The sequence below is a fragment of the Oncorhynchus mykiss genome, chromosome 19 (genome assembly GCF_013265735.2).
Source record: "Oncorhynchus mykiss isolate Arlee chromosome 19, USDA_OmykA_1.1, whole genome shotgun sequence".
Taxonomy (NCBI): domain Eukaryota; kingdom Metazoa; phylum Chordata; class Actinopteri; order Salmoniformes; family Salmonidae; genus Oncorhynchus; species Oncorhynchus mykiss.
Window position 1 is genome coordinate 59,638,754 of NC_048583.1, and position 24,570 is coordinate 59,663,323.

At 40.5% G+C, this 24,570-nt stretch overlaps 2 protein-coding genes across 3 annotated transcripts in view; both read right to left on the reverse strand.

The window, feature by feature from the left end:
• Positions 1-4,477: 4,477 nt before the first annotated feature.
• On the reverse strand, positions 4,478-10,068 carry LOC110498220 (potassium voltage-gated channel subfamily S member 3-like). The gene is made up of 2 exons (XM_021574854.2): positions 9,946-10,068; positions 4,478-8,457 (listed from the first exon to the last, which is right to left on the reverse strand). The coding sequence occupies exon 2, from the start codon at positions 8,359-8,361 to the stop codon at positions 6,862-6,864; it is 1,500 nt and encodes a 499-aa protein (XP_021430529.2). The 5' UTR covers positions 8,362-8,457; positions 9,946-10,068; the 3' UTR covers positions 4,478-6,861.
• Positions 10,069-18,751: 8,683 nt separating this feature from the next.
• wdr35 (WD repeat domain 35) overlaps positions 18,752-24,570 on the reverse strand; it is a 40,635-nt gene continuing 34,816 nt past the window's right edge. For both annotated transcript variants that reach the window (XM_021574840.2, XM_021574839.2), the window contains 2 exons: positions 21,916-22,156; positions 18,752-19,173 (listed from right to left, as the gene is read on the reverse strand). In XM_021574840.2, coding sequence (XP_021430515.2) covers positions 19,023-19,173; positions 21,916-22,156 — 392 coding nt within the window. In that variant the 3' untranslated portion in view covers positions 18,752-19,022. The remainder of the gene's footprint in view (positions 19,174-21,915; positions 22,157-24,570) is intronic.

The window sequence follows — 24,570 nt, forward strand, 5'->3', positions numbered from 1 at the left end:
AATGTCCTTTCAATATACTTTCACATCCGTAGAACAGTTTGTGCATGACTTAGCTTGTCCTCATTTCAGTAGATGCTTCTCGTGGTCTGTATTCACTGTTTACTGTGGTGGATGCCACTTTGTTTACATACTCATTTCATATGTATATACTGTACTCGATACCATCTACTGTATCTTGCCTATGCCGCTCTGTACCATCACTCATTCATATATCTTTACGTACATATTCTTTATCCCCTTACACTTGTGTCTGTCTATAAGGTAGTAGTTTTGAAATTGTTAGCTAGATTACTTGTTGGTTATTACTGCACTGTCGGAACTAGAAGCACAAGCATTTCGCTACACTCGCATTAACATCTGCTAACCATGTGTATGTGACAAATAAAATTTGATTTGATAACAAATATGAAAACATCTAACAAAAAAACATAGACATTCTATATGTGAATGTGTGTGCCTACTAAACAGTAACCCTTGCATGCTTTTTTTCTTTCAAAGTCCCAACTTTGTTGCATTCATGGAATACTTCCAGATTCTATTTTAAAGACAAATAATCTGTGTGTAATAATGAGTAATACAGCCCAGCTACTCTGATGACCAGAGCTTTCAGGCATCACAACAGTTGTGTTTGTGTGTTTTAGGAAGCAGACCTGAAGACAAAGTCTCAGATGGACTAATAATGTGCTATTCTAGGTGATAAGAATTGTCAAAAATCTAAGAAATACAGATTTTGGATGTACCTATACCAAACCAACCTCAATTACAATATTTTAAGTGGTTCCGCTTCTGCCACGTTCGCGTAGAGAAAAACATAATTGACAGACGACACTAGTAAATACAGATGACTTTTATACTTGTAGAGAGTTACCTGCTGCGACAGGTGCGATTTGAAATTGAGTTGAGACTTTTAATTTGATTTGAACAGAGACACTTTGATCAATGATCGCCTCCAAAATAAGATCAAATCAATTGGATTAACAGTGGCACTTGGGAAAGCACTTTTGTCTGGGTCATTACACTGTAATTCTTGGATGACCGCCCCAATGTTTGGCCTTTCTCTCTCTGATCGATCTGATATACACATCTTAATCTGAGAAAAGAGAGAGAGATGTCCCTCTGAGTGCATTCTGGGAGATCAGATGGGTGGGATGAGGAGAAGTGAGAGAGTGAGAGAGAAATAGACAGGCAAAGCACATTTTTATGCACCTGACGAACAAATATCAAGTTGTTGAAATTGCGATAGATGAAAAATGTGTTCAAAACTCTTAAGCTTCACAGAGGTGGTAGAAATCAGTCATGTGTAACACATTTTCTGGATGACTGTATGTCTGCCTGTCATATTTGCTGAGCAGTGCCTTGTCTGGCATGGCTAACTGATATGGGAAATATTTTAGGACCTATAATAGGTAAATAGGTAAACTGATTGTTACAGTGCGTTCGGAAAGTATTCAGACCCTTTCACTTTCCCACATTCTGTTAGCTTACAGCCTCATTCTAACATAGATTAAATACACGTTGTCCTAATCATTCTACACACAATACCCAACAATGACAAAGCAGGTTTTTCAAAATTTTTTGCACATTTATGACGAATAAAAAACAAAAATACCTTATTTACATAAGTACTCCTTTGCTATGGGACTCGAAATTGACATGTTTCCACAACTTGATTGGAGTCCACCTGTGGTACATTTAATTGATTGGACATGATTTGGAAAGGCACACACCTGTCTATATCAGAGCCAACATGTGATAGTGCATGTCAGAGCAAAAACCAAGCCATGAGGTCCAAGGAATTGTCCCTAAAGCCACGAGACTGGATTGTGTTGAGGCACGGATCTAGGGAAGGGCATCAAAAAATGTATGACGCATTGAAGGTTCCCAAGAACATAGAGGCCTCCATTATTCTTAAATGGAAGAAGTTTGGAACCACAAAGACTCTTCCCAGACCTGGCCGCCCAGCCAAACTGAACAATCGGGGGAGAAAGACAACCATCTCTGCAGCACTCCACCAATCAGGCCTTTATGGTAGAGTAGCCAGTTAGAAACCACTTCTCAGTAAAAGGTACATGACAGCCCACTTGGAATTTGCCAAACGGCCCCTAAAGACTCTACAGACCATGAGAAATAAGATTCTCTGGTCTGATGAAACCAATATTGAACTCTTTGGCCTGAATGGCAAGCGTCACGTCTGGAGGAAACCTGGCACCATCCCTACGGTGAAGCATGGTGGTGGCAGCATCAAGTCAGGATCCAGGGAAAGATGAACGGAGCAAAGTACAGAGAGTTCCTTGATGACAGGGCCTCAGACTGGGGCTAAGGTTCACCTTCCAAAAGGACAATGATCCTAAGCAAACAGCCAAGACAACGCAGGAGTGGGTTTGGGACAAGTCTCTGAAGCGTCCTTGAGTGGCCCAGCCAGAACCCGGACTTGAACCCGACTGAACATCTCTGGAGAGACCTGAAAATAGCTGTGCAGCCACGCTCCCCATCCAACCTGACAGAGCTTGAGAAGATCTGCAGAGAAGAATGGGAGAAACTCCACAAATACAGGTGTGCCAAGCTTGTAGCGTCATACCAAAGAAGACTCAATGCTGTAATTGCTGCCAAAAGTGTTTCAACAAAGTATTGAGTAAAAGGTCTGAATACTTATGTAAATGTGATATTTCGGTAGTTTTTTATTGTATTTGCTTTGTCATTATGGGGTATTGTGTGTAGATTGATGAGGGGGAAAAATTTATTTAATCCATTTTAGAATAAGGCTGTAATGTAAGAACATTTTGGAAAAAATCAAGGGGTCTGAATACTTTCCGAATGCTCTGTATGTAGCATGCCACAGTAGAGGACTCTGGATTGATGCAATGGTGTCTTAAAGACGAGCCACAGCTGTACAATTTCAAAGGTCATACTTTATATTACTTGATTATAGCTCATACTTTATTACAGCAATCTCCCTGTGCTGACTTTATTCTTAAAGCACACGTACAATCGTCTCTTTCAAATATTAGCATAGAACAGAAATGCAGTAGCATGCCATGTAGTACATTTAGCCAGATTTTTCAACATTTTTACTTTTGTTTCAGTCACTTTCTTCCTGGTTGAATCAGCGTTGTTTCAACATAATTTGTCAATGTATTGTGACGTGGAATCTACGTGGAAAATACACTGAACAAAAATATAAACATGTAATGTGTTGGTCCCATGTTTCATGAGCTGAAATAAAAGATACCAGAAATGTTCCATATGCACAAAAAGCTTCGGAGTATTTCTGTCTGTAATGAGGCCCTTTTGTGGGGAAAAACTCGTTCTGGTTGGCTGGGCCTGGCTCCCCAGTGGGCGGGCCTTGCTCCCAAGTGGGTGGACCTAGGCCCTCCAAGGCCCACCCATGGCTGCGCCCCTGCCCAGTCATGTGAAATCCATAGATTATGGCCTAGTGTTTTATTTCAATTGACTGATTTCCTTTTATGACCTTTAATTGCGCAAAATCTTGGAAATTGTTGTATGTTGCATTTATATTTTTGTCATTAACTTTTGTTTTGAAGGTATTCAAATTTCAACATAGTCAAACCTCAAACCTAAAAATATACAAGATCTTCAACGTTATATCAACTATCAGGTTGTGCAGCACCTCCTACTGGAGATCTACTGTATCTACAGCTAGCCTTTAGTCTCCCATCCAGGGTATTAACTGAGCCCAGCCATGATATTTGTCACTGATTATTACCAATGTGCTATCATGAGAATGATTGTTGAGAGATCTCTACTTAAAAAGTCATTTTTTTTAAGTCATTCCAAAGGGTAAATTTAATTCAATCTGAGCATACTCATATCATAAATTACGCTAGTTAGGCCTATACTGTATAGCATTTGCAAAGTCATCAACAGCAATTGTTTCAATTCAACAGAAAATGTGACTAAAAAATAGACAATACAATAGGCTTAGAGTTTCAAGCTCTGGTTGATTTCAAGTGTTATGATATTTAGTGATATTGGATTGTGTTTGGTTGTCAAGGATATTTATCTTCTGCTTGGATGGTTCCATCTGTACCACTGACTTAGTCTGGCTTTAATTCTAGTTTTTCTCAAATTTAATAATTGATATGTCACATTCACTTCTCCATCTCAACCAAAACTCTAAGTTAAAGAATAGGATTAAATCAAATCAAAGTTGTATTTAAAGTTTGATTTGATTTAGTCCTATTCTTTAACTTGGATTTTTGGTTGAGATGGGGACAAGAATCCAACATATCCATTATTCATTTGTAGACAAACTGGAATTAAACCCAGACTAACAAACTGGAATTAAAGACAGACTAACAAACTGGAATTAAAGTCAGACTAACAAACTGGAATGAAAGCCAGACTAACAAACTGGAATTAAAGCCAGACTAACAAACTGTAATGAAAGCCAGACTAACAAACTGTAATGAAAGTCAGACTAACAAACTGGAATGAAAGCTAGACTAACAAACTGGAATTAAAGCCAGACTAACAAACTGGAATTAAAGCCAGACTAACAAACTGGAATGAAAGCCAGACTAACAAACTGGAATGAAAGCCAGACTAACAAACTGGAATGAAAGCCAGACTAACAAACTGGAATGAAAGCCAGACTAACAAACTGGAATTAAAGTCAGACTAACAAACTGGAATGAAAGCCAGACTAACAAACTGGAATGAAAGCCAGACTAACAAACTGGAATGAAAACCAGACTAACAAACTGGGATTAAAGCCAGACTAACAAACTGTAATGAAAGCCAGACTAACAAACTGGAATTAAAGTCAGACTAACAAACTGGAATGAAAGCCAGACTAACAAACTGGAATTAAAGCCAGACTAACAAACTGGAATTAAAGCCAGACTAACAAACTGGAATGAAAGCCAGACTAACAAACTGGAATGAAAGCCAGACTAACAAACTGGAATGAAAGCCAGACTAACAAACTGGAATTAAAGCCAGACTAACAAACTGTAATGAAAGCCAGACTAACAAACTGGAATGAAAGCCAGACTAACAAACTGGAATGAAAGCCAGACTAACAAACTGGAATGAAAGCCAGACTAACAAACTGGAATGAAAGCCAGACTAACAAACTGGAATGAAAGCCAGACTAACAAACTGGAATGAAAGCCAGACTAACAAACTGGAATTAAAGCCAGACTAACAAACTGCAATGAAAGCCAGACTAACAAACTGGAATTAAAGCCAGACTAACAAACTGGAATTAAAGCCAGACTAACAAACTGGAATGAAAGCCAGACTAACAAACTGGAATGAAAGCCAGACTAACAAACTGGAATGAAAGCCAGACTAACAAACTGGAATGAAAGCCAGACTAACAAACTGGAATGAAAGCCAGACTAACAAACTGGAATGAAAGCCAGACTAACAAACTGGAATGACAGCCAGACTAACAAACTGGAATGAAAGCCAGACTAACAAACTGGAATTAAAGCCAGACTAACAACCTGGAATTAAAGCCAGACTAAACCAGTAGCTCAAATAGAGCCATCAGCAGTGGATTCTTTTTTACTAAACACTTATTTTTCTTAAAATTGCATTGTTGGTTAAGGACTTGTAAGTAAGCATTTCACTGTAAGGTGAAAGGCATTTCACCTGTTGTATTTGGCGCATGTGACAAATAATATTGGATTTGATTTGAGATACATGTCCTTCAAATGTTGATATTTGTTTGCGTTGTCAACCAAACACAATTTAATATTTATTTTGTAAAACAGCAAATAGCCTCAAATTAAGGCTTTTTTTACAAACTAATGTAACATTCATCCTTAAAATGAGTAACACATCCATGGCCCCATTTTGAGGTTACTGTAACTATAAATGTCTTCTTATGTGATCATATAAAGTGTGCATGTTCAAGACAGCATGCAAGGGTCGTCGCAGGTCAGTGGAGATCTTCACATTGCTGTAATAATCTGTCAGAATCTCAAACGGCATTGATCACTTGCACTATGTACTTTTATTGTAATCTCAACTGCAATCCAGGTTGTTTGGTTCTGCTATTAGACGAAGCACAGTGATAACACAATAATCTGATGTTTAAATAAACAAAATATCTGACATTGTCTTCTCATTTTAACTTTGCTGTGCTTTTAAATGGTTGAAAGCGCAGAGATAAAACATTTGGGTGAAAAATAAATGAAAAACCATACAGTGGTTGTGAATTTAGATGGTTAAAAGCATAGTGCTAACACACATTGGAAATGCAACACATGTTTTTTTGAGTGGGTGAATATAGCTTGTAATTTCATTGATCAACGTCTCAACCAAATATTACCTAATTATCCATGTTGAAATTACGTGGTGTGCCCAGTGGGTTGTTTCAAACAATGTCTGTTTCGTTCCATATGATTGGACGGAAGAAAAAAAAACATTGATTAAAAAAAAACATGTTAACAGAAACGGCTCAACATCAAAATATGTTCTCAAGTCATGGATGAAAAACAGGACAATTCTTAGGCCTAATGGATCATAGTCTCTAAGGAGGAGAGCGTGGAGAGATACAGCTCACTTTCACCCTGAGAACCATAAAGTGCTTATTGCCATGTCCAGCGTATTTTAAGAAGCCTCGGGTGAAAACAGGGTGGCCCTATTTCACCTCCCTGCTCTCAACTGTGGCCACACTGTAAGAAAGACAGCATCCACTGTTCCAGTCCCCGACATGGAACCCACAAGGCAAAGGAAATCGTGGGAGACTAAGGAACACCTGGAGAAGATCTGTAATGCAGAGATGGAACTACTCATGGAATGAACAAAAAAATAATAAGATCATTTGTGGATGACCTACAGTATGCTCCTCAATGAGTAAAAAAGGTTTAAGTCAAGTAAATTAAGCTCTCAGGTGTCCCTCAGGATACAAGTCGTCTCTCCACCCTGGATGCTCGATGCGTCCGTGTCCTCATCACTGCCGACGCTGCTCCTGACAGAGATATTGGTGATGAATGAGTTCATCTTTAAGGTGTACTGGTTGCCGACGTTAAAGTATGTTAGACTGGGGTCGGGGATTTTAATATCGTTATTATTGCATTGGTCGGTCTCGTTATTGCTCTGATTGGCATCCATGGCCTTTTGCCTCTGGTAGTACATGGAGAATTTGTTGAAGATAATGGTGATGGGCAGTGCCACCACTAGTATCCCACAGACGATGCATATGGTGGCCACCAGCTTCCCTACAACCGTCACCGGGCAGGTGTCGCCGTAGCCCACTGTCGTCATGCTAATAGTGGCCCACCACCAGCCTACAGGGATGGTCGTTATGTCCGACTCTTCTGACTCCTTCTCCACAAAGTAGATGAGCGCCGAGAAAATGGAGATACCCACAGAGAGAAAGAGAATCAGGAGGCCCACCTCGTGGTAGCTGTGCCTTAGCGTGGCACCCAGTGAGCGTAGTCCCACCGAGTGACGCGCCAGCTTGAGGATGCGGAAGATTCGCATCAGTCGCAGGATCTGAACCACCTTGCCCACGTTCTCCAGTTCCTCGTTCTCCTCGTCCACTGTCTCAAAGGCCAGAGTGGCGTAGAAGGGAACGATGGAAACAAAGTCAATGATGTTGAGAGCGTTGCTCATGAAATTACGGGCGCACGGCGCCACTGCCAGCCGCACCAGGAACTCCACAGAGAAGCAGATGACGCACACAGCCTCGAAAATGGCCAGCACCGGGTCTTCAATCTCCTTGTCGTTGAGGTCTACCTGGTGGAACTCGGGCATGCTGTGGACGCACATGGCCACGATGGAGGTTAGCACCACAGCCAGCGAAGCCACGGCGATCCCCTTGGCCAAACATGAGTAGCCTGGGTCCTCCAGATGCAGCCAGATGTTCTTGCGGACCTCCGAGCACCAGGTACCCTCGAACTTTTCCAGGTCCTTGTCCATAGTTGAGAGCTCCTCCATGGACGAATCAATGCTCCCAAACTGCTGCTGCTCACCGCTCCTCCGGTCCCAGTTCTTGTCCTCTGCAAACTGTCTCTGCTCCTGAAACTTGTTGCTGCAGCAGGAGTCCAGGTGGAGCTCCTTGATGCCCCAGTACTCAATCTCCTGGCTGAAGGAGAAGACGCACAGCTCCTCCATCAGGTGGATCTTGCCCGTGTGGTAGAAGTTGAGGACATTGCGGAAGAAGCACGGGTTGCGGTCAAAGTAGTATTCCCTGTCGGTGGGGCTGAAGTCGTCGCAGAGCTCCAGGATGGCCTCCTCGGAGACGCAGTACAGCAGGCGTCCCAGGCGGGTCCTGGGGAAGCGCTGCAGGATGCTGCGCTCCACGCGCTGCTTAAAACCACCCACGTTCAGGTTGAGGAAGCTATCGTCCGGGCCACACCTGTGAAGGATCTGGCCGTACTGCATGGTGGAACTGTGGCATGGGTGGTGCCTTTACAAGAAGGGAGAGGAGGTCACTGCTCAATGCTGGCTCAGGTCACTTCCCAGCTGAGGATCCATCACCTACACAAGGAAACAGGATGTAGACGTCACTAACCGACACGAATCACAGCATTACTATACTATCTCTGTTTCAAACCGTGAGATCAAGAAAACATTATTTGCACACTTTTAGAAGAAGGCCCCGTCATTTCATACATTGTGTGAATTAATTCTTGTTACACAATAGAGTTTGGTTCTGAAACTCACCAAACAAATAGTACACTATTGATGTACTGTATCATAAATAATAGTGTCTTATAAAAAATTATACACTGAACAAAAATGTAAACACATGTTGGTCCCATGTTTCATGAGCTGAAATTAATGATCTCAGAATTTTTCTCTCAAATGTTGTGTACAAATGTATTTACATCCCTGTTAGTGAGCCTTTCTCCTATGCCAATAGAACTCATCCACCTGACAGGTGTGGCATATCAAGAAACTGATTAAACAGCATGATCATTACACAGGTGCACCTTGTGCTAGGGACAATAAAAGGCCACTCTAAAATGTGCAGTTTTGTCACACAACACAATGCCACAGATGTCTCAAGATTTGAGGGATCATGCAATTGGCATGCTGACAAAAAACATGTCCACCAGAGCTGTTGCCAGAGAATTTAATGTTAATTTCTCTACCATAAGCCACCTCCAAAGTTGTTTTAAAAAATTTGGCAGTACGTCCAACTGGCCTCACAATCACAGACCACGTGTAACCATGCCATCCCAGGACCCCCATATCCAGCTTCTTCACCTGCGGGATCATCTGAGACCAAAGCTGATAAAACTGAGGAGTATTTCTCTCTGTGGGGGAAAGTGTATTCTGATTGGCTGGGCCTGACTCCCCTGTGGGTGAGCCTATGTCCTCCAAGGCCCACCCACGTATGCGCCCCTGCCCAGTCATGAAATCCATATATTAGGGCTTAATGAATTTAATTAAAGTGACTTATTTCCTTATATGAACTGTAACTCAGTAAAACCATTGAAATTGTTGTATGTTGCATTTATACTTTTGTTCAGTATAGTACTGTGCCTTATCATTGTGCTTACATTACAGTGTTTTCTTTATATGATAATGATACCTTGATATACGTTCCACAGTGTTGGGTTAATTTAAACCCAAATTGAGATGTCGTGCAACAACAAAATAATTTAAAACAAATATCCCATATTCATGCTACAAGCAATGTGCTTCATAAACGCACGTTATCCAACATTTAAAAAAAAATCAGATTTAAAAAGTATAAGAGATACATTCTTTCAGTTTCTTCATTTATTAATTTTATCTTTAAAAAATATATAACAGACCCATATTACCTTGCAGAGAGAAAAGTATAACAAGCAGTTCAGACCAAGAACGTACCTAAATCGAAATATTCAGAAGAATTGCATCTGAAGTTAATACGACACAATACAAACTATAATAAAACCAAGAGCACAGTTCACTATCTAAGAAAGTTAATGATAGACTCCCCACAAACAACAAAAACTCAAGAGTCACATAGCCTACCTGTCTTTATATTAAATGGCATTATTCCAGAGGCAATATATACATTTTGGCAAACTTATTTTGCTGAAAGGCACTTCAACTCGCGCTCCTGTTCCTTTCATGTCTCATCACACTGTTTCAGCCGGGATGCTCCGGGCGTTTAGAAGAGGAGCTAAGTGATTCAGTGGCCAAGGGCAGGATCAATGCGTCACTCACTGGTCCATTTTCTAGTGGCGTGCGCGCTGCGTCCCATGAGCCGACGCACGCGGCAAATAAACTGAGTAGAAATCGAAGTGAGATCTCACATTTCAAGGATATTCAGTTTAAATTCAATTTGAAACTCGCAACGTGCAAGAAATGCTGAATTTACAACTCCAAAAACAAGATAAACAAAGCGTTTTGCACGAGGGCTTATTATTAGTTGACATTGACAAATCTTTCATGTTTAGGCTACTTATATGTTCGACTACTTATTCACCCCAAAAACATGACCAATACCATAGTGTAGGACAATATTATGCTGTATAATATTAAATGCTATTCCCTTACTAGTCCCTCCTATTTTCCACATATTTCTCATGACATGAGCCTACCTATGTTTCTATCATAACATTAAGATATAAATATATTCTGTTTATGAGTGAATCGCCTATTATAGACTCATCTGGGGGCGTTCCACAATCTACTGACAGCAAAGCCAGCACTAACCGTGGCAAGACTGGGGATAACTGTCAACTGGGAAAAGTAAACCAATAGAAATTGTATCTTTGGTTGAATCAAGTTTCCAGTTCGTGTGTCATGTGTAAAGAACAGATTGGACAAGCTGATAAATAAAGTAGCAAAGTGAAACAGGCCTATGCATCATCAGACTTTCAGTCAGCTAGTATCCACACTGCCTGTGGGTAGAAACTATCTCATGGGCCTTATAACCTCTTATGGATCCATCCATTAAAAAAAAATGTGCCTAAAACAACATACCCAAAATCTAACTGCCTGTAGCTCAGGACCTGAAGCCTGAAGCTCTTTTGCACACCAGTATCTCTACTTGCACATCATCATCTGCTCATTTAATTGTAATTATTTAGCTACTATGGCCTATATATTGTCTTACCACCTCACGCCATTTGCACACACTGTATATAGACTTTCTTTTTTTCTATTGTATTATTGACTGTATGTTTGTTTATTCCATGTGTAACTATGTTGTTGTTTGTGTCGCACTGCTTGGCTTTATCTTGGCCAGGTCACAGTTGTAAATGAGAACTTGTTCTCAACTGGCCTACCTGGTTAAATAATGGTGAAATAAAAACAATCAAAAAATATATATATATATATATATAAAAAAAAAGGATATGTATACTCTTGATACAATTTGAAAGGAAACACATTGAAGTTTGTGAAAATGTGAATTTTCAGGGGCTCATACATGGGTGGGCCTTGGAGGACATAGGCTCACCCACAGGGAAGTCAGGCCCAGCCAATCAGAATACATTTTTCACCACAAAAGGAGAAAATGTAGGAGAAAATAACACATCAGATCTGATAAAGAGATAATAAAAGGAAAAACATTTTGTATTATTTTTTTGTACCATCTTTGAAATGCAAGAGAAAGGCCATAATGTATTATTCCAGCCCTGGCTCAATTTAGGCTTTGGCCACTAGATGGCAGCTGTATATGTGCAAAGTTTGACTGATCCAATGAACCATTGCATATCTGTTCAAATGTTCTATCAAGACTGCCCGAATGTGCCTAATTGGTTTATTCATACATTTTCAAGTTCATAATTGTGCACTCGCCTCAAAAAAATAGCATGGTAACCTTTCACTGTAATAGCTAATGTAAATTGGACAGTGCAGTTAGATTAACAAGAATTTAAGCTTTCTGTCCAGGGATTTTCTTTTTGTTTCTTACAACCTCATGCTAATCACATTAGCCTACATTAGCTCAACCGTCCCGGTGGGGGGGGGGCACCGATCCTGTAGAGGTTAATTAAAGCTGGAGTTCTTAATGGTGAAACAGCCACATCCATTTGATGATATTACAATAGCAAAGAAATTACTGCAAACAAATGAACAATTTCCCCCCAGGGACATCATCGCATGTTCGACAGATATGTGCTGCTGCACGACGCGTTTTTATCATGCTGCGAGATGCTCCACAGCTCTGCAACAAAAACCATGACAACGCTTGGGGTGTAAACAAACACTGTATAGCTTCAAAACATGGTTGAAACTATAGGTTTGATCTCATGGATGGCCAGCCTTTGCTTTCAAAACTATGTCTATAAATTTGAGCGGTTACATTTTTTCTTGCACTGTCCCTCAGCTGTTTACCAAAGCATGTGGCAGGCAGCAGGTTTGTTATTTTCCTATTTGCTAACATCATCATCTGGTCTGTTGAAAACATTTTATGACCTTGGTCCTTGATAATACAGAGAGTAGGAGTGGAGGGCAGTGCAAGAGCGGTTAGTGTATTGTCCTCTAGAGAAGGCAGCTTCCATAAAATTAGCCTCTATCTCCATCTATAGGTTTAACATGGGACATGCAATGGTATCTACCAGAGCCTTCTACAGTCAACAAAAAGACTCTGGTATCCACAAGCGATGGTTGTTTTAACAGGTGCATCATCTCCCCATCGACTGTAATAATAATACCACAACACTACAACCATACCACACAATAACAGGATTGTTTATAAGGAGAGACGGTGTCCATTTTCTCAGCATGCAAAAGAAGCACTTAAAGTAATTGTCCAGTGAAGATCTCACGTTTAAAAGTTCATATTCTGTTGACTCCCACCCAAATGATGATGTTGACATCCTATACTCGTATTTATTGCCAAAGCATAAATTGAAGACAAAACACACTTCAAATTTGTATCTCAGACTTAAAAAAAAATGCTAGCTAGAGTATGTCCTCATATCATTTGACATAACGTTGTATCATTGGCTGAGCTGGCCAATCAGCTATTTAGTTGAATACATTAATTGGCTGATATACGCCCACACCATTCAAACACAGAAAAAGCTGCTTTTTTAAAATACTTAATTACAAAACTATTTAACTTATTGTAATTATTACAGGTCATATTTCATAAAGAAAAACACTGGACATTTTATTTTAAGGCTGAGCAAGAGGTTAATGAAAACAATTCATCCAAATACTGTTGAAAAACTACAGAAAGGAAATTATATTGTGAAAACATACCTTCCAAAAGACATTTGAAACTTAAGCAGGTCAGCCTAACGTACAGCACCAAAAGTTTGGACACACCTACTGAATCAAGGGTTTTTCTTTATTTGTACTATTTTCTACATTGTAGAATAATAGTGAAGACATGAAAACTATGAAATAACACGCAAGGAATCATGTAGTAACCAAAAAGTGTTAAACACATCTAAATATATTTTAGATTTGAGTTTCTTTAAAGTAGCCACCCTTTGCCCTGATGACAGCATACTCTCAACCAGCTTCATGAGGTAGTCACCTGGAATGCATTTCAATTAACAGGTTTGCCTTGTTAAAAGTTAATTTGTGGATTTTTTTTTCCTTAATGCGATTGAGCCAATCAGTTGTGTTGTGACAAGGTAGGGGTGGTATTCAGAAGATAGCACTATTTGGTAAAATACCAAGTCCATACTCTGACAAGAACAGCTCATATAAGCAGAGAGAAACGACAGGCCATCATTACTTTAAGACATGAAGGTCAGTCAATCCAGAAAATGTCAAGAACTTTGAAAGTTTCTTCAAGTGCAGTCGCAAAAACAATTGAGTGCTATTGAAACTGACTCTCATGAGGACCATCACAGGAAAGAAAGACCCAGAGTTACCTAATCTGCAGAGGATAAGTTAATCAGAGTTAACTGTACCTCAGATTGTAGCCCAAATAAATGTTTCAGAGTTCAAGTAACAAACACATCTCAACATTAACTGTTCGGAGGAGACTGTGTGAATCATGGTTGAATTGCTGCAAAGAAACCACTACTAAAGGACACCAATAATAATAAGAGACTTGATTGGGCCAATAAACACGAGCAATGGACATTAGACCGGTGGAAATCTGTCCTTTTGGTCTAATGAGTCCAAATTTGAGATTTTTGTTTCCAACTGCTGTGTCTTTGTGAGACGCAGAGTAGGTGGACGGATGATCTCCGCATGTGTGGTTCCCACCGTGAAGCTTGGAGGAGGAGGTGACAGTGTGGGGATGCTGTGCTGACTTGAATCCTATTAACAGTGGCAAGAAAAAGTATGTGAATGCTTTGGAATTATCTGGATTTCTGCATAAATTGGTCATAAAGTTAGATCTGATCTACATCTAAGTCACAACAACAGACAAACACAGTGTGCTTAAACTAATAACACAAATTATTGTATTTTTCTTGTCTATATTGAATACATCATTTAAACATTCACAGTGTAGGTTGGAAAAAGTATGTGAAACCCTAAGCTAATGACTTCTAACCTAGAGTACAATCATTGAGATGCGATTGGAGATGTTGGTTAGAGCTGCCATGCCCTATTAAAAAAAACTCACAAAATTTGAGTTTGCTATTCACAAGAAGCATTGCCTGATGTGAACCATGCCTCGACCAAAAAAGATCTCAGAAGACCTAAGATTAAGAATTGTTGACTTGTATAAAGCTGGAAAGGGTTACAATGAGGTTAAGAATCCTAGTGTCAGCTAAAGACTTACAGAAATCTCTGGAACATGCTAACATCTCTGTTGATGAGTCTACGATGCGTAAAGCACTAAACATGAATGGTGTTCATGGGAGGATACCACGGAAGAAGCCACTGCTGTCCCAAAAAATAACATTGCTGCACTTCTGAAGTTCGCAAAAGAGCATCTGGATGTTCCACAGCGCTACTGGCAAAATATTCTGTGAACAGATGAAACTAAAGTTGAGTTGTTTGGAAGGAACACACAACTCTGCATGTGGAGAAAAAAAGGCACAGCACACCAACATCAAAACCTCATCCCAACTGTAAAATATGGTGGAGGGAACATCGTAGTTTGGAGCTGCTTTGCTGGCTCAGGACCTGGACAAATTAATTTCCAAGTTTATCAAGACATTTTGCAGGGGAATTTAAGACTATCTGTCCGCCAATTGAAGCTCAACAGAAGTTGGGTGATGCAACAGGACAACGACCCATAACACCGAAGTAAATCAACAACAGAATAGCTTCAACAGAAGAAAATACGCCTTCTGGAGTGGCTCAGTCAGAGTCCTGACCTCAACGCAATTGAGATGCTGTGGCTTGACCTCAAGAAAGCGGTTCACACCAGACATCACAAGAATATTGCTGAACTGAAACAGTTTGTAAAGAGGAATGATCCAAAATTCCTCCTGACCGTTGTGCCGATCTGATCCGCAATGACTGGTACTGTAAATGTATGTTTTTCACTTTTAAAAGTATTATTGTCTGTGTCATAATGTTATGTTTAACTTCCTTGATATTCCAGATCTTCTTGTGCTGCATGGGGCAATCATTTTTGATTCTAGCTTTTTGTGTGGTCTCTGTTCTGTGGAATTGAATAACCCTGGTCATATTTTTACCCATGTAAATAATAAATCTAATTTACCCACACAATCAAATACCAATCAACCATATTTTATGCATTTCATGTTTTCCTCACCCAGTAGGATAAAGAAAAAGCACATCTCTCTCCAGAAATACTCTCGTGACTGATTTCTGCTTTTTGAGACCTGGAGGAAAATGGACTCAACAATTAAAATGATTTGACCTAGTCTTCTACATTAGTGGATATACACTTCAAATATAGGCTGTTCCCCGAGCACCGAAGACGTGGATGTCGATTAAGGCAGCCCCCCGCACCTCTCTGATTCAGAGGGGTTGGGTTAAATGCAGAAGACACATTTCAGTTGAATTACATTCAGTTGGACAACTGACTAGATATCCCCCTTTCTCCTGCTTAAATGTTTTTGTTATCTATTGCTCTCTGTGTGATACCAATTGTGGACCATAGATGGCAGAAATAGACTGTACACAAGCAAAACATCCCACTCCTGTTGCCAGCCTGACCTTGATCAACCTGATTTGAAGTTGGCTGTGTTTCCAAGGCAACAAACAAAAGAAAACAGGGAGGGAGTACCTGTATGAAACAATCATTTTCCATTGCGTGCTTGTTGACATTAATTACATGACCAAATGTCTATTTAAGTCAGTTAAGAACAAATTCTTATTTACAATGACAACTGCTTTGTTCACTGCTTTGTTCATGGGAAGAACAACAGATTTTTTTACCTTGTCAGCTCGGGGATTCGATCCAGCAACCTTTTGGTTACTGGTCCAATGCTGTAACCACTAGGCTACCTGCCACCCTAGACAGAGTTTATAAGAAAGTTTGGCAAACTCAGACCAAGCTCATTCCGGGAGATGAAATTCCTTCAACATTGGTGGTTAATATCATTGACATTAAGACAATCTCTCTGATTAGCATAAGTGCTCTACCAGCAGGTAAAGGTGGATTTCAAAGTCTCCTGGTAAGTCCAGTATAAACCTCTTTCCAATTAACAAATAAAAGTGGAACAAATAAAACATGCAACAAAGAGACTCATATGTTATTTCATTTAATATACATTTTTATCAATATAAAAATGACATTCCATGTAATTATGTAAAGACAATATACTAAAATTGGTCCCTTTTCAATATTTTGTTCAGTAAAAATTAAGAGTAACAGTTTTATGAAACCAGTTGCACAAAATGTGTATGCGTCGACATGTCACAAAAACATTTTAGTCTTTAAAATCTTTAAAATGAAGAGAACATCACTGCTTAATAAGAGTAATAAAAAAAATAGATGTGTGATGTGTACTGTCAACAAACAAATGTAGCAAACCACATGAACATAAAAAACACCCTGGAAACCTTAGTGCTAGATAAATGGAAAACAAGTTTAAATAAATGGATGAATATAATAACATTTTGAGTTCTGTATCAGGCTACTATTCGAAGTATTTCATCTAATAGACAGAGCTCCATCATGTTGACACCCCATGCCAATCCATAATCAATACATTTGTTATGCAAAACAAATGAAGTACTGACTACTGGACTGGCTGACATGGATCTGTCAGATTCACAGATCTCCAATACACTGCAATAAGGACGGAATTACAGTGCCTTCAGGAAGTATTCACACCCCTTGACTTTCCCACGTTTAGTTGTGTAACAGATTGAATTGTAAATGGATTAAACTAAGATTTTTTTGGTAACTGGCCTACACAAAATACCCCATCATGTCAAAGCGGAATTACAGTGCCTTCAGGAAGTATTCACACCCCTTGACTTTCCCACGTTTAGTTGTGTAACAGATTGAATTGTAAATGGATTAAACTAAGATTTTTTTGGTAACTGGCCTACACAAAATACCCCATCATGTCAAAGCGGAATTACAGTGCCTTCAGGAAGTATTCACACCCCTTGACTTTCCCACGTTTAGTTGTGTAACAGATTGAATTGTAAATGGATTAAACTAAGATTTTCTGGGTAACTGGCCTACACAAAATACCCCATCATGTCAAAGCGGAATTGTGTTTTCGAAATGTTTACAAATCAATAAAAAAAAAATGAACAGCTGTCTCGAGTCAATAAGTATTCACCCCCTTGTTATGGCAAGCCTAAATCATTTCAGGAGGAAAACTTTGCTTAACAAGTCACATAATAAGATGCATGGACTTACTCTGGGTGCAATAATAGTGTTTAACATGACTTTTGAATGACTACCTCATCTCTGTACCCCACGCATACAATTATTTGTAAGATCCCTCAGTCGAGCAGGGAATTTCAAACCACAAAGACCAGAGACCAAGGGATGTTTTCCAATGCCTCGCAAAGAAGGACACCTATTGGTAGATGGTTTAAAATCAAAAAGCAGACATTGAATATCCCTTTCACCATGGTGAAGTTATGAATTACACTTTGGATGGTGTATCAATACACCCAGTCACTACAAAGATACAGTTGACGGACAGCTAGGAAACTGCTCAAGGATTTCACCATAAGTTCAATGGAGACTTTAAAACAGTTAGTTTATTGACTGTGATAGGAGAAAAGGATGGATCAATAACATTGTAGTTACTCCACAATACTAACCTAATTGACCGAGTGAAAAGAAGGAAAATATTCTAAAACATGCATCCTGTTTGCAACAAGGCACTACAGTAATACTGCAAAACATGTGGCAAAGCAATTCACTTTTTGTACTGTATACAAAGCGTTATGTTCGGGACAAATCCAATACAGCACATTACTTGAGTTCCACTCTTCATATTTTCAAGCATAGTGCTGGTTGCATCATGTTATGGGTATGCTTGTCATCGATAAGGACTGGGGAGTTTTTCAGGATAAAAAAAAAAAATTGGAGCTAAGCACAGGCAAAATCCTAGATGAAAACCTGGTTCAGTCTGCTTTCCACCAGACACTGGGAAATTAATGAATCTTTCAGCAGGACGATAACCTAAAACACAAGGCCAAATTTACACGAGAGTTGCTCACCAAGAAGACACTGAATGTTCCTGAGTGGCCCGGGGTACAGTTTTGACTTCAATCTACTTGAAAATCTATGGCAAGACCTGAAAATGGTTGTCTAGCAATGATCAACAACCAATTTGACAGAGCTTGAAGAATAAATAAAAAAATGGCCAGATGTTGCACAGTACCGATGTGGAAAGCTCTTAGAGACTTACCCAGAAAGACTCACAGCTTTAATCACTGCCAAAGGTGATTCTACAAAGTATTGACTCAGGGGTGTAAATACTTATGTAAAATTAGATATTTCTGTTTTTCATTTTCAATAAATTAGCAAACATTTCTAAAAACCAGTTTTCACTTCGTCATTATGGGGTATTGTGTGTAGATGGGTGAGATTTTTTTTAAATCCATTTTGAATTCAGGCTGTAACAACAAAATGTGGAATAAATCAAGGGCTATAAATTAATTCTGAAGGCACCGTATTTATTTAGCCTGAGTGTAGTGTGAGCCAATGTATGCGTCGTACCTGCCCTGTTCTTGGGGCTTATCCTTGGAAACTCAAAAGTTTGCAGTACTGATTGACTTAAAGATCTTGGACTTTATGCCAGCGAGCTGTGGCACAGAGGGCAGAAGTTGTGGCTGCCAATCTCGTTTTCCAGTGCACAGTGCTTACACACGCTGCACATCCAGAACTGGTACTCTGAGATTGTCCAGCCGGTCACGATGCAGGTGGGCAGCTTCCCCTCAGCCCTGGAAGAGAGCAGAATGATGGTTGGAGAAGATTAAGCTTTACTAACTACAGGCCTGTCATGTGGAACAGTGTACGTTTTGCTAATACCCTGTTTGACCGGTTAAAGCTGGTACCTTCCTGGTATGTATATAGTACTAACTAAGACACTATGTGGCAACAATAAATACTATCTGGTACTTACCTGAAAGGCTTCAACTCAATCAGTATCTACATAGTACCAATTGTTACCCAGGGATGCTTGTGTCACTGAAGCTCAAAATAAACCTAAAGTGTAGAATGATCAGGTAATTACCATTTAACTAAGTAAGTACTACAATGAGACAGCCATAGTCCTGTTATATTACTTGGACAGAGCAATTACACAAGACACGGTTGGAACCGCGCAGGGCTTTCTCCAAGAAGGGGAAATGACCACAATGTATATTAGTAATCCCCGATGATCAGCAGAGAGAGAGAGAGAGAGAAAGGAGAGAAAGCAAAAGAGAGAAAGAGAGAAAAGGAAAGAGAGAGAGAGAGAAAAAGAGAGTGTAACTGTAGCTATCAGAGGTACAACAGTCCAGCTCTATGTTCAAGGAGGAGGGTTTAGCAGTCCAGACCAGGGTACAAGAAGGACAGGGTTAGCAGTCCAGACCAGGGTACAGCAGTCCAGACCAGGGTACAAGATGGACAGAGTTTAGCAGTCCAGACCAGGGTACAAGATGGACAGGGTACAGCAGTCCAGACCAGGGTACAGCAGTCCAGACCAGGGTACAAGATGGACAGAGTTTAGCAGTCCAGACCAGGGTACAAAATGGACAAAGTTTAGCAGTCCAGACCAGGGTACAAAATGGACAGGGTTTAGCAGTCCAGACCAGGGTACAAAATGGACAGGGTTTAGCAGTCCAGACCAGGGTACAAAATGGACAGGTTTTAGCAGTCCAGACCAGGGTACAAAATGGACAGGGTACAGCAGTCCAGACCAGGGTACAAAATGGACAGGGTACAGCAGTCCAGACCAGGGTACAAGATGGACAGAGTTTAGCAGTCCAGACCAGGGTACAAAATGGACAGGGTTTAGCAGTCCAGACTAGGGTTCAGCAGTCCAGACCAGGGTACAAGATGGACAGGGTTTAGCAGTCCAGACCAGGGTACCACAGTCCAGACCAGGGTACAAGATGGACAGGGTTTCGCAGTCCAGACCAGGGTACAAGACGGACAGGGTTTAGCAGTCCAGACCAGGGTACAAGACGGACAGGGTTTAGCAGTCCAGACAAGGGTACAAGATGGACAAGGTTTAGCAATCCAGACCAGGGTACAAGAAGGACAGGGTTTAACAGGCCAGGGTACAGGATGGACAAGGTTTAGCAATCCAGACCTGGGTTCAAGGACAAGGTTTAGCAATCCAGACCAGGGTACAAGAAGGACAGGGTTTAGCAGTCCAGGCCAGGGTTCAGCAGTCCAGACCAGGGTACAAGAAGGACAGGGTTTAGCAGTCCAGACCAGGGTACAAGATGGACAGGGTTTAGCAGTCCAGATCTATGTTCAAGATGGACAGGGTTTAGCAGTCCAGACCAGGGTTCAAGATGGACAGGGTTTAGCAGTCCAGACCAGGGTTCAAGATGGACAGGGTTTAGCAGTCCAGACCGGGGTTCAAAATGGACAGGGTTTAGCAGTCCAGATCTATGTTCAAGATGGACAGGGTTTAGCAGTCCAGATCTATGTTCAAGATGGACAGGGTTTAGCAGTCCAGACCAGGGTTCAAGATGGACAGGGTTTAGCTCTCACCCATTAAGCCAGCCGGCAGGCAAGCTCAATCAAGCACAGCTAAAATATTCATTAATTATGGCTTGGGGGCACTATTTTCATATCCGGATGAAAAGTGTGCCCAAAGTAAACTACTACTAGAACTCCACCACTAGATGGAAGCTATGGTCTTTAGAAATCGGTTGATGTTTTCCTTTAGAGAAATGAAGAAGTAGCCCTGTTATTTTCCTGTCACCCCAGATGCACTCTAATGATTTGGTGCGCACGACCTCTTTGTTTTCGTCCGGTATTGAACGCTGTTTATCCCATCTTAAATTGTATCGATTATTTACGTTACAAAATACCTAAAGTTGTATTACAAAAGTTGTTTGGAATGTTTGGACAAGGATTACAGGTAACTTATGAGATATTTTGTAGTCATGTAGTGTGAGTTGGAACCAGTGTTTTTCTGGATCAAACGCGCCAAATAAATTGACATTTTGGATATCAAATCAAATCAAATTTATTTATATAGCCCTTTGTACATCAGCTGATATCTCAAAGTGCTGTACAGAAACCCAGCCTAAAACCCCAAACAGCAAGCAATGCAGGTGTAGAAGTACGGATATATAACGATGGAATTAATCAAACAAAAGGACCATTTGTTATGTTTATGGGACATATTGGAGTGCCAACAGAAGAAGCTCGTCAAAGGTAAGGCGTGAATTATATCTTTATTTCTGAGTTTTGTGTCGCGGCTGGCGGGTTGAATTATGATTGTCTGTGTTTGTTTGATGGGGTGCTGTCCTCAGATAATAGCAGGGTTTGCTTTCGCCGTAAAGCCTTTTAGAAATCTGACACTGCGGCTGGAATAACAACAAGTGTAGCTTTAATTTGGTGTATTGCATGTGTGATTTCATGTTGTCAAATCGATCCCGCTAAAGGGATTTGATCCATAAGAAGTTAAATATATATCCTATTTGAACCCTGGCCTGTAATGCAGTGGTCATGGCCCTCACCCCTCAGGAGCGTTGTCCAGTCCAGACATGTGGTTGTTCTTGGGGCTGTGTTTGGTGAAGATCTCCAGAGCCAGGTCTTCGTAGAGCTGTCTCTGCTCAAGGCTCAGGCTCTCCAGGGACTCCAGCTTGATGAAAGCTCTGGAACACGTACTGAAAGCCCGGTTGGCTGACGAGCAGATGGCCAGCAGGGAGTAGATCTCAACCACTGGGATGATGTCCTCGTAGTCCCGTAGGTGGAGAGCTGGAGGGGAGATTAGTTGAGTATTTACAGTTCATTTTAACACCTTGTGTATACTCCCCTTGTCCTAAGGGTAAACATTTTTTACCCGCCTTCACTAAACCCCTAAAATAAAGCAGCTTAATTGAATTTTAAACCGCAAATCTATTTTGCATGAAGAAACAACCTGTCATTCATCACAAAACTGTGTGAATATCTGAGGGTTTCCCCTCTTCACAATGCAGAAAAACTGCATTTAATCAGTGGACACTAGTTGTTTTTATTACAACACACCTGAAATAATTGTTTTCTTTACTAAAGTAGAGGTTTATTATTATTATTATTATTATTATTACTGCTAAAGGTACTGCATAGGTGTAAACATATTTTAAACTAAGATATAGCACTTGTATAGCTTAAGAAAGTAGCAGAAATGTGCAGAAAGTAGTTTTTAATTAATTTTATTGAAGGGAAACAATAACAGTCTTACTTTTTTGGCAACATAGTGATATATTCTTATGTACTGCACAATGAGGAAGTCAACTACAAAATACTAGTCTTCTCCCATTTAAAAAAAAACCCATTGCCCTCACCCACAAGGTGTATAAACAACAACAATAAATAAGACTAAAATAAGATATATAGATACAAAACAAAAAATGTGAAGAACATAAATCAATCCACTCTAATTAGCACATGTAGAACAATATGCAAGTGTGTGTGCATGGACTTTGCAGATACATTTGTCACATGTGCAGCACATAGTATTGGTTTTACAGTCCTTTGGGGGGAATAATTGGCATCTCCTCCACTTGCCTGCTCCAGCTGCAGCCTCAGGTGGATCAGGACAAGATTCAGCCCCCCGAACAGCTTTCACAAGCGCTGCAGAGGCTGTTGTACAGGGGAGGCGCTCCCTTCATTGAATGTGTTACAAGTGCCTTTCCCAGCTGTTCCAGGAACACCCTCCTCTTGTTCTGCTTATCAGGCATCCAGGTAGGGTTGATCTTGTTCCATATCATGAAGGCATTGTATGAGGACACATCAATGATGTTATGGAAGATGACCAGGGGCCAGCGGGCAGTCATCCTCCTGCAGCTGTAAGTTCCAATCACCTTGTCCAGGTTATCCACGCCTTCTTTCTTGTGGTTGTAGTCCAGGATGATGGCTGGCTTCCTGTCCTCACGATCAACGATCTCAGACGTTTTGTGCAGTGTGCTCAGGAGGACCACATTCTTGTTCCTCTTTGGGAGGTAAGAAACTAGAGTAGTGGTGGGGGTGAAGGCAAACTTTGATGAGAAGGCTTCACTCCCCCTTGTTGCGAGGAGTGCAGGGGGGAGCTCAGGCTTGTTCTTTCGAACTGTGCCAACCATGGCGATCTTCCTCTTCAGGAGCTGCTGGCTGAGTTCAAAAGAGGCGAAGAAATTGTCACGCGTGACATTGTGCCACCTCAGTCCATTTCTTTATAACTACCGGGTCAAAAAATAATCTTTGTACCCTGGTGGTGTACAGCTTTCATGGAAATATGAACTTGGCGATGTTTCACTTTTTCTAATGTTGGGGTCACTCTAGGAAAAGACAACAATTTTTTGTTGAAAAAATATAATTTAGGGGGATTTCTCTGCTGTTAAACATAGTGGCGGGTCATGTTTGACCCTTAAGACAACACAAGGGTTAAGGTCAGTGCTGGTAAAACATTGTACAAGTAATTTATACAGGAATAGGTAACCTACACAACTATTTTCCAAGAAACTGACATGTGACCACATTCCGCAAACACCTTTAGAATACAGATAGCTGTTCAGCTAAACCAAGCTAATCACACCCCGAATACAGATAGCTGTTCAGCTAAACCAAGCTAATCACACCCTGAATACAGATAGCTGTTCAGCTAAACCAAGCTAATCACAACCTGAATACAGATAGCTGTTCAGCTAAACCAAGCTAATCACAACCTGAATATAGATAGCTGTTCAGCTACACCAAGCTAATCACACCCTGAATACAGATAGCTGTTCAGCTAAACCAAGCTAATCACACCCTGAATACAGATAGCTGTTCAGCTAAACCAAGCTAATCACACCCTGAATATAGATAGCTGTTCAGCTACACCAAGCTAATCACACCCTGAATACATATACCTGTTCAGCTAAACCAAGCTAATCACACCCCGAATACAGATAGCTGTTCAGCTAAACCAAGCTAATCACACCCCGAATACAGATAGCTGTTCAGCTAAACCAAGCTAATCACAACCTGAATACAGATAGCTGTTCAGCTACACCAAGCTAATCACACCCCGAATACAGATACCTGTTCAGCTAAACCAAGCTAATCACACCCCGAATACAGATAGCTGTTCAGCTAAACCAAGCTAATCACACCCCGAATACAGATACCTGTTCAGCTAAACCAAGCTAATCACAACCTGAATACAGATA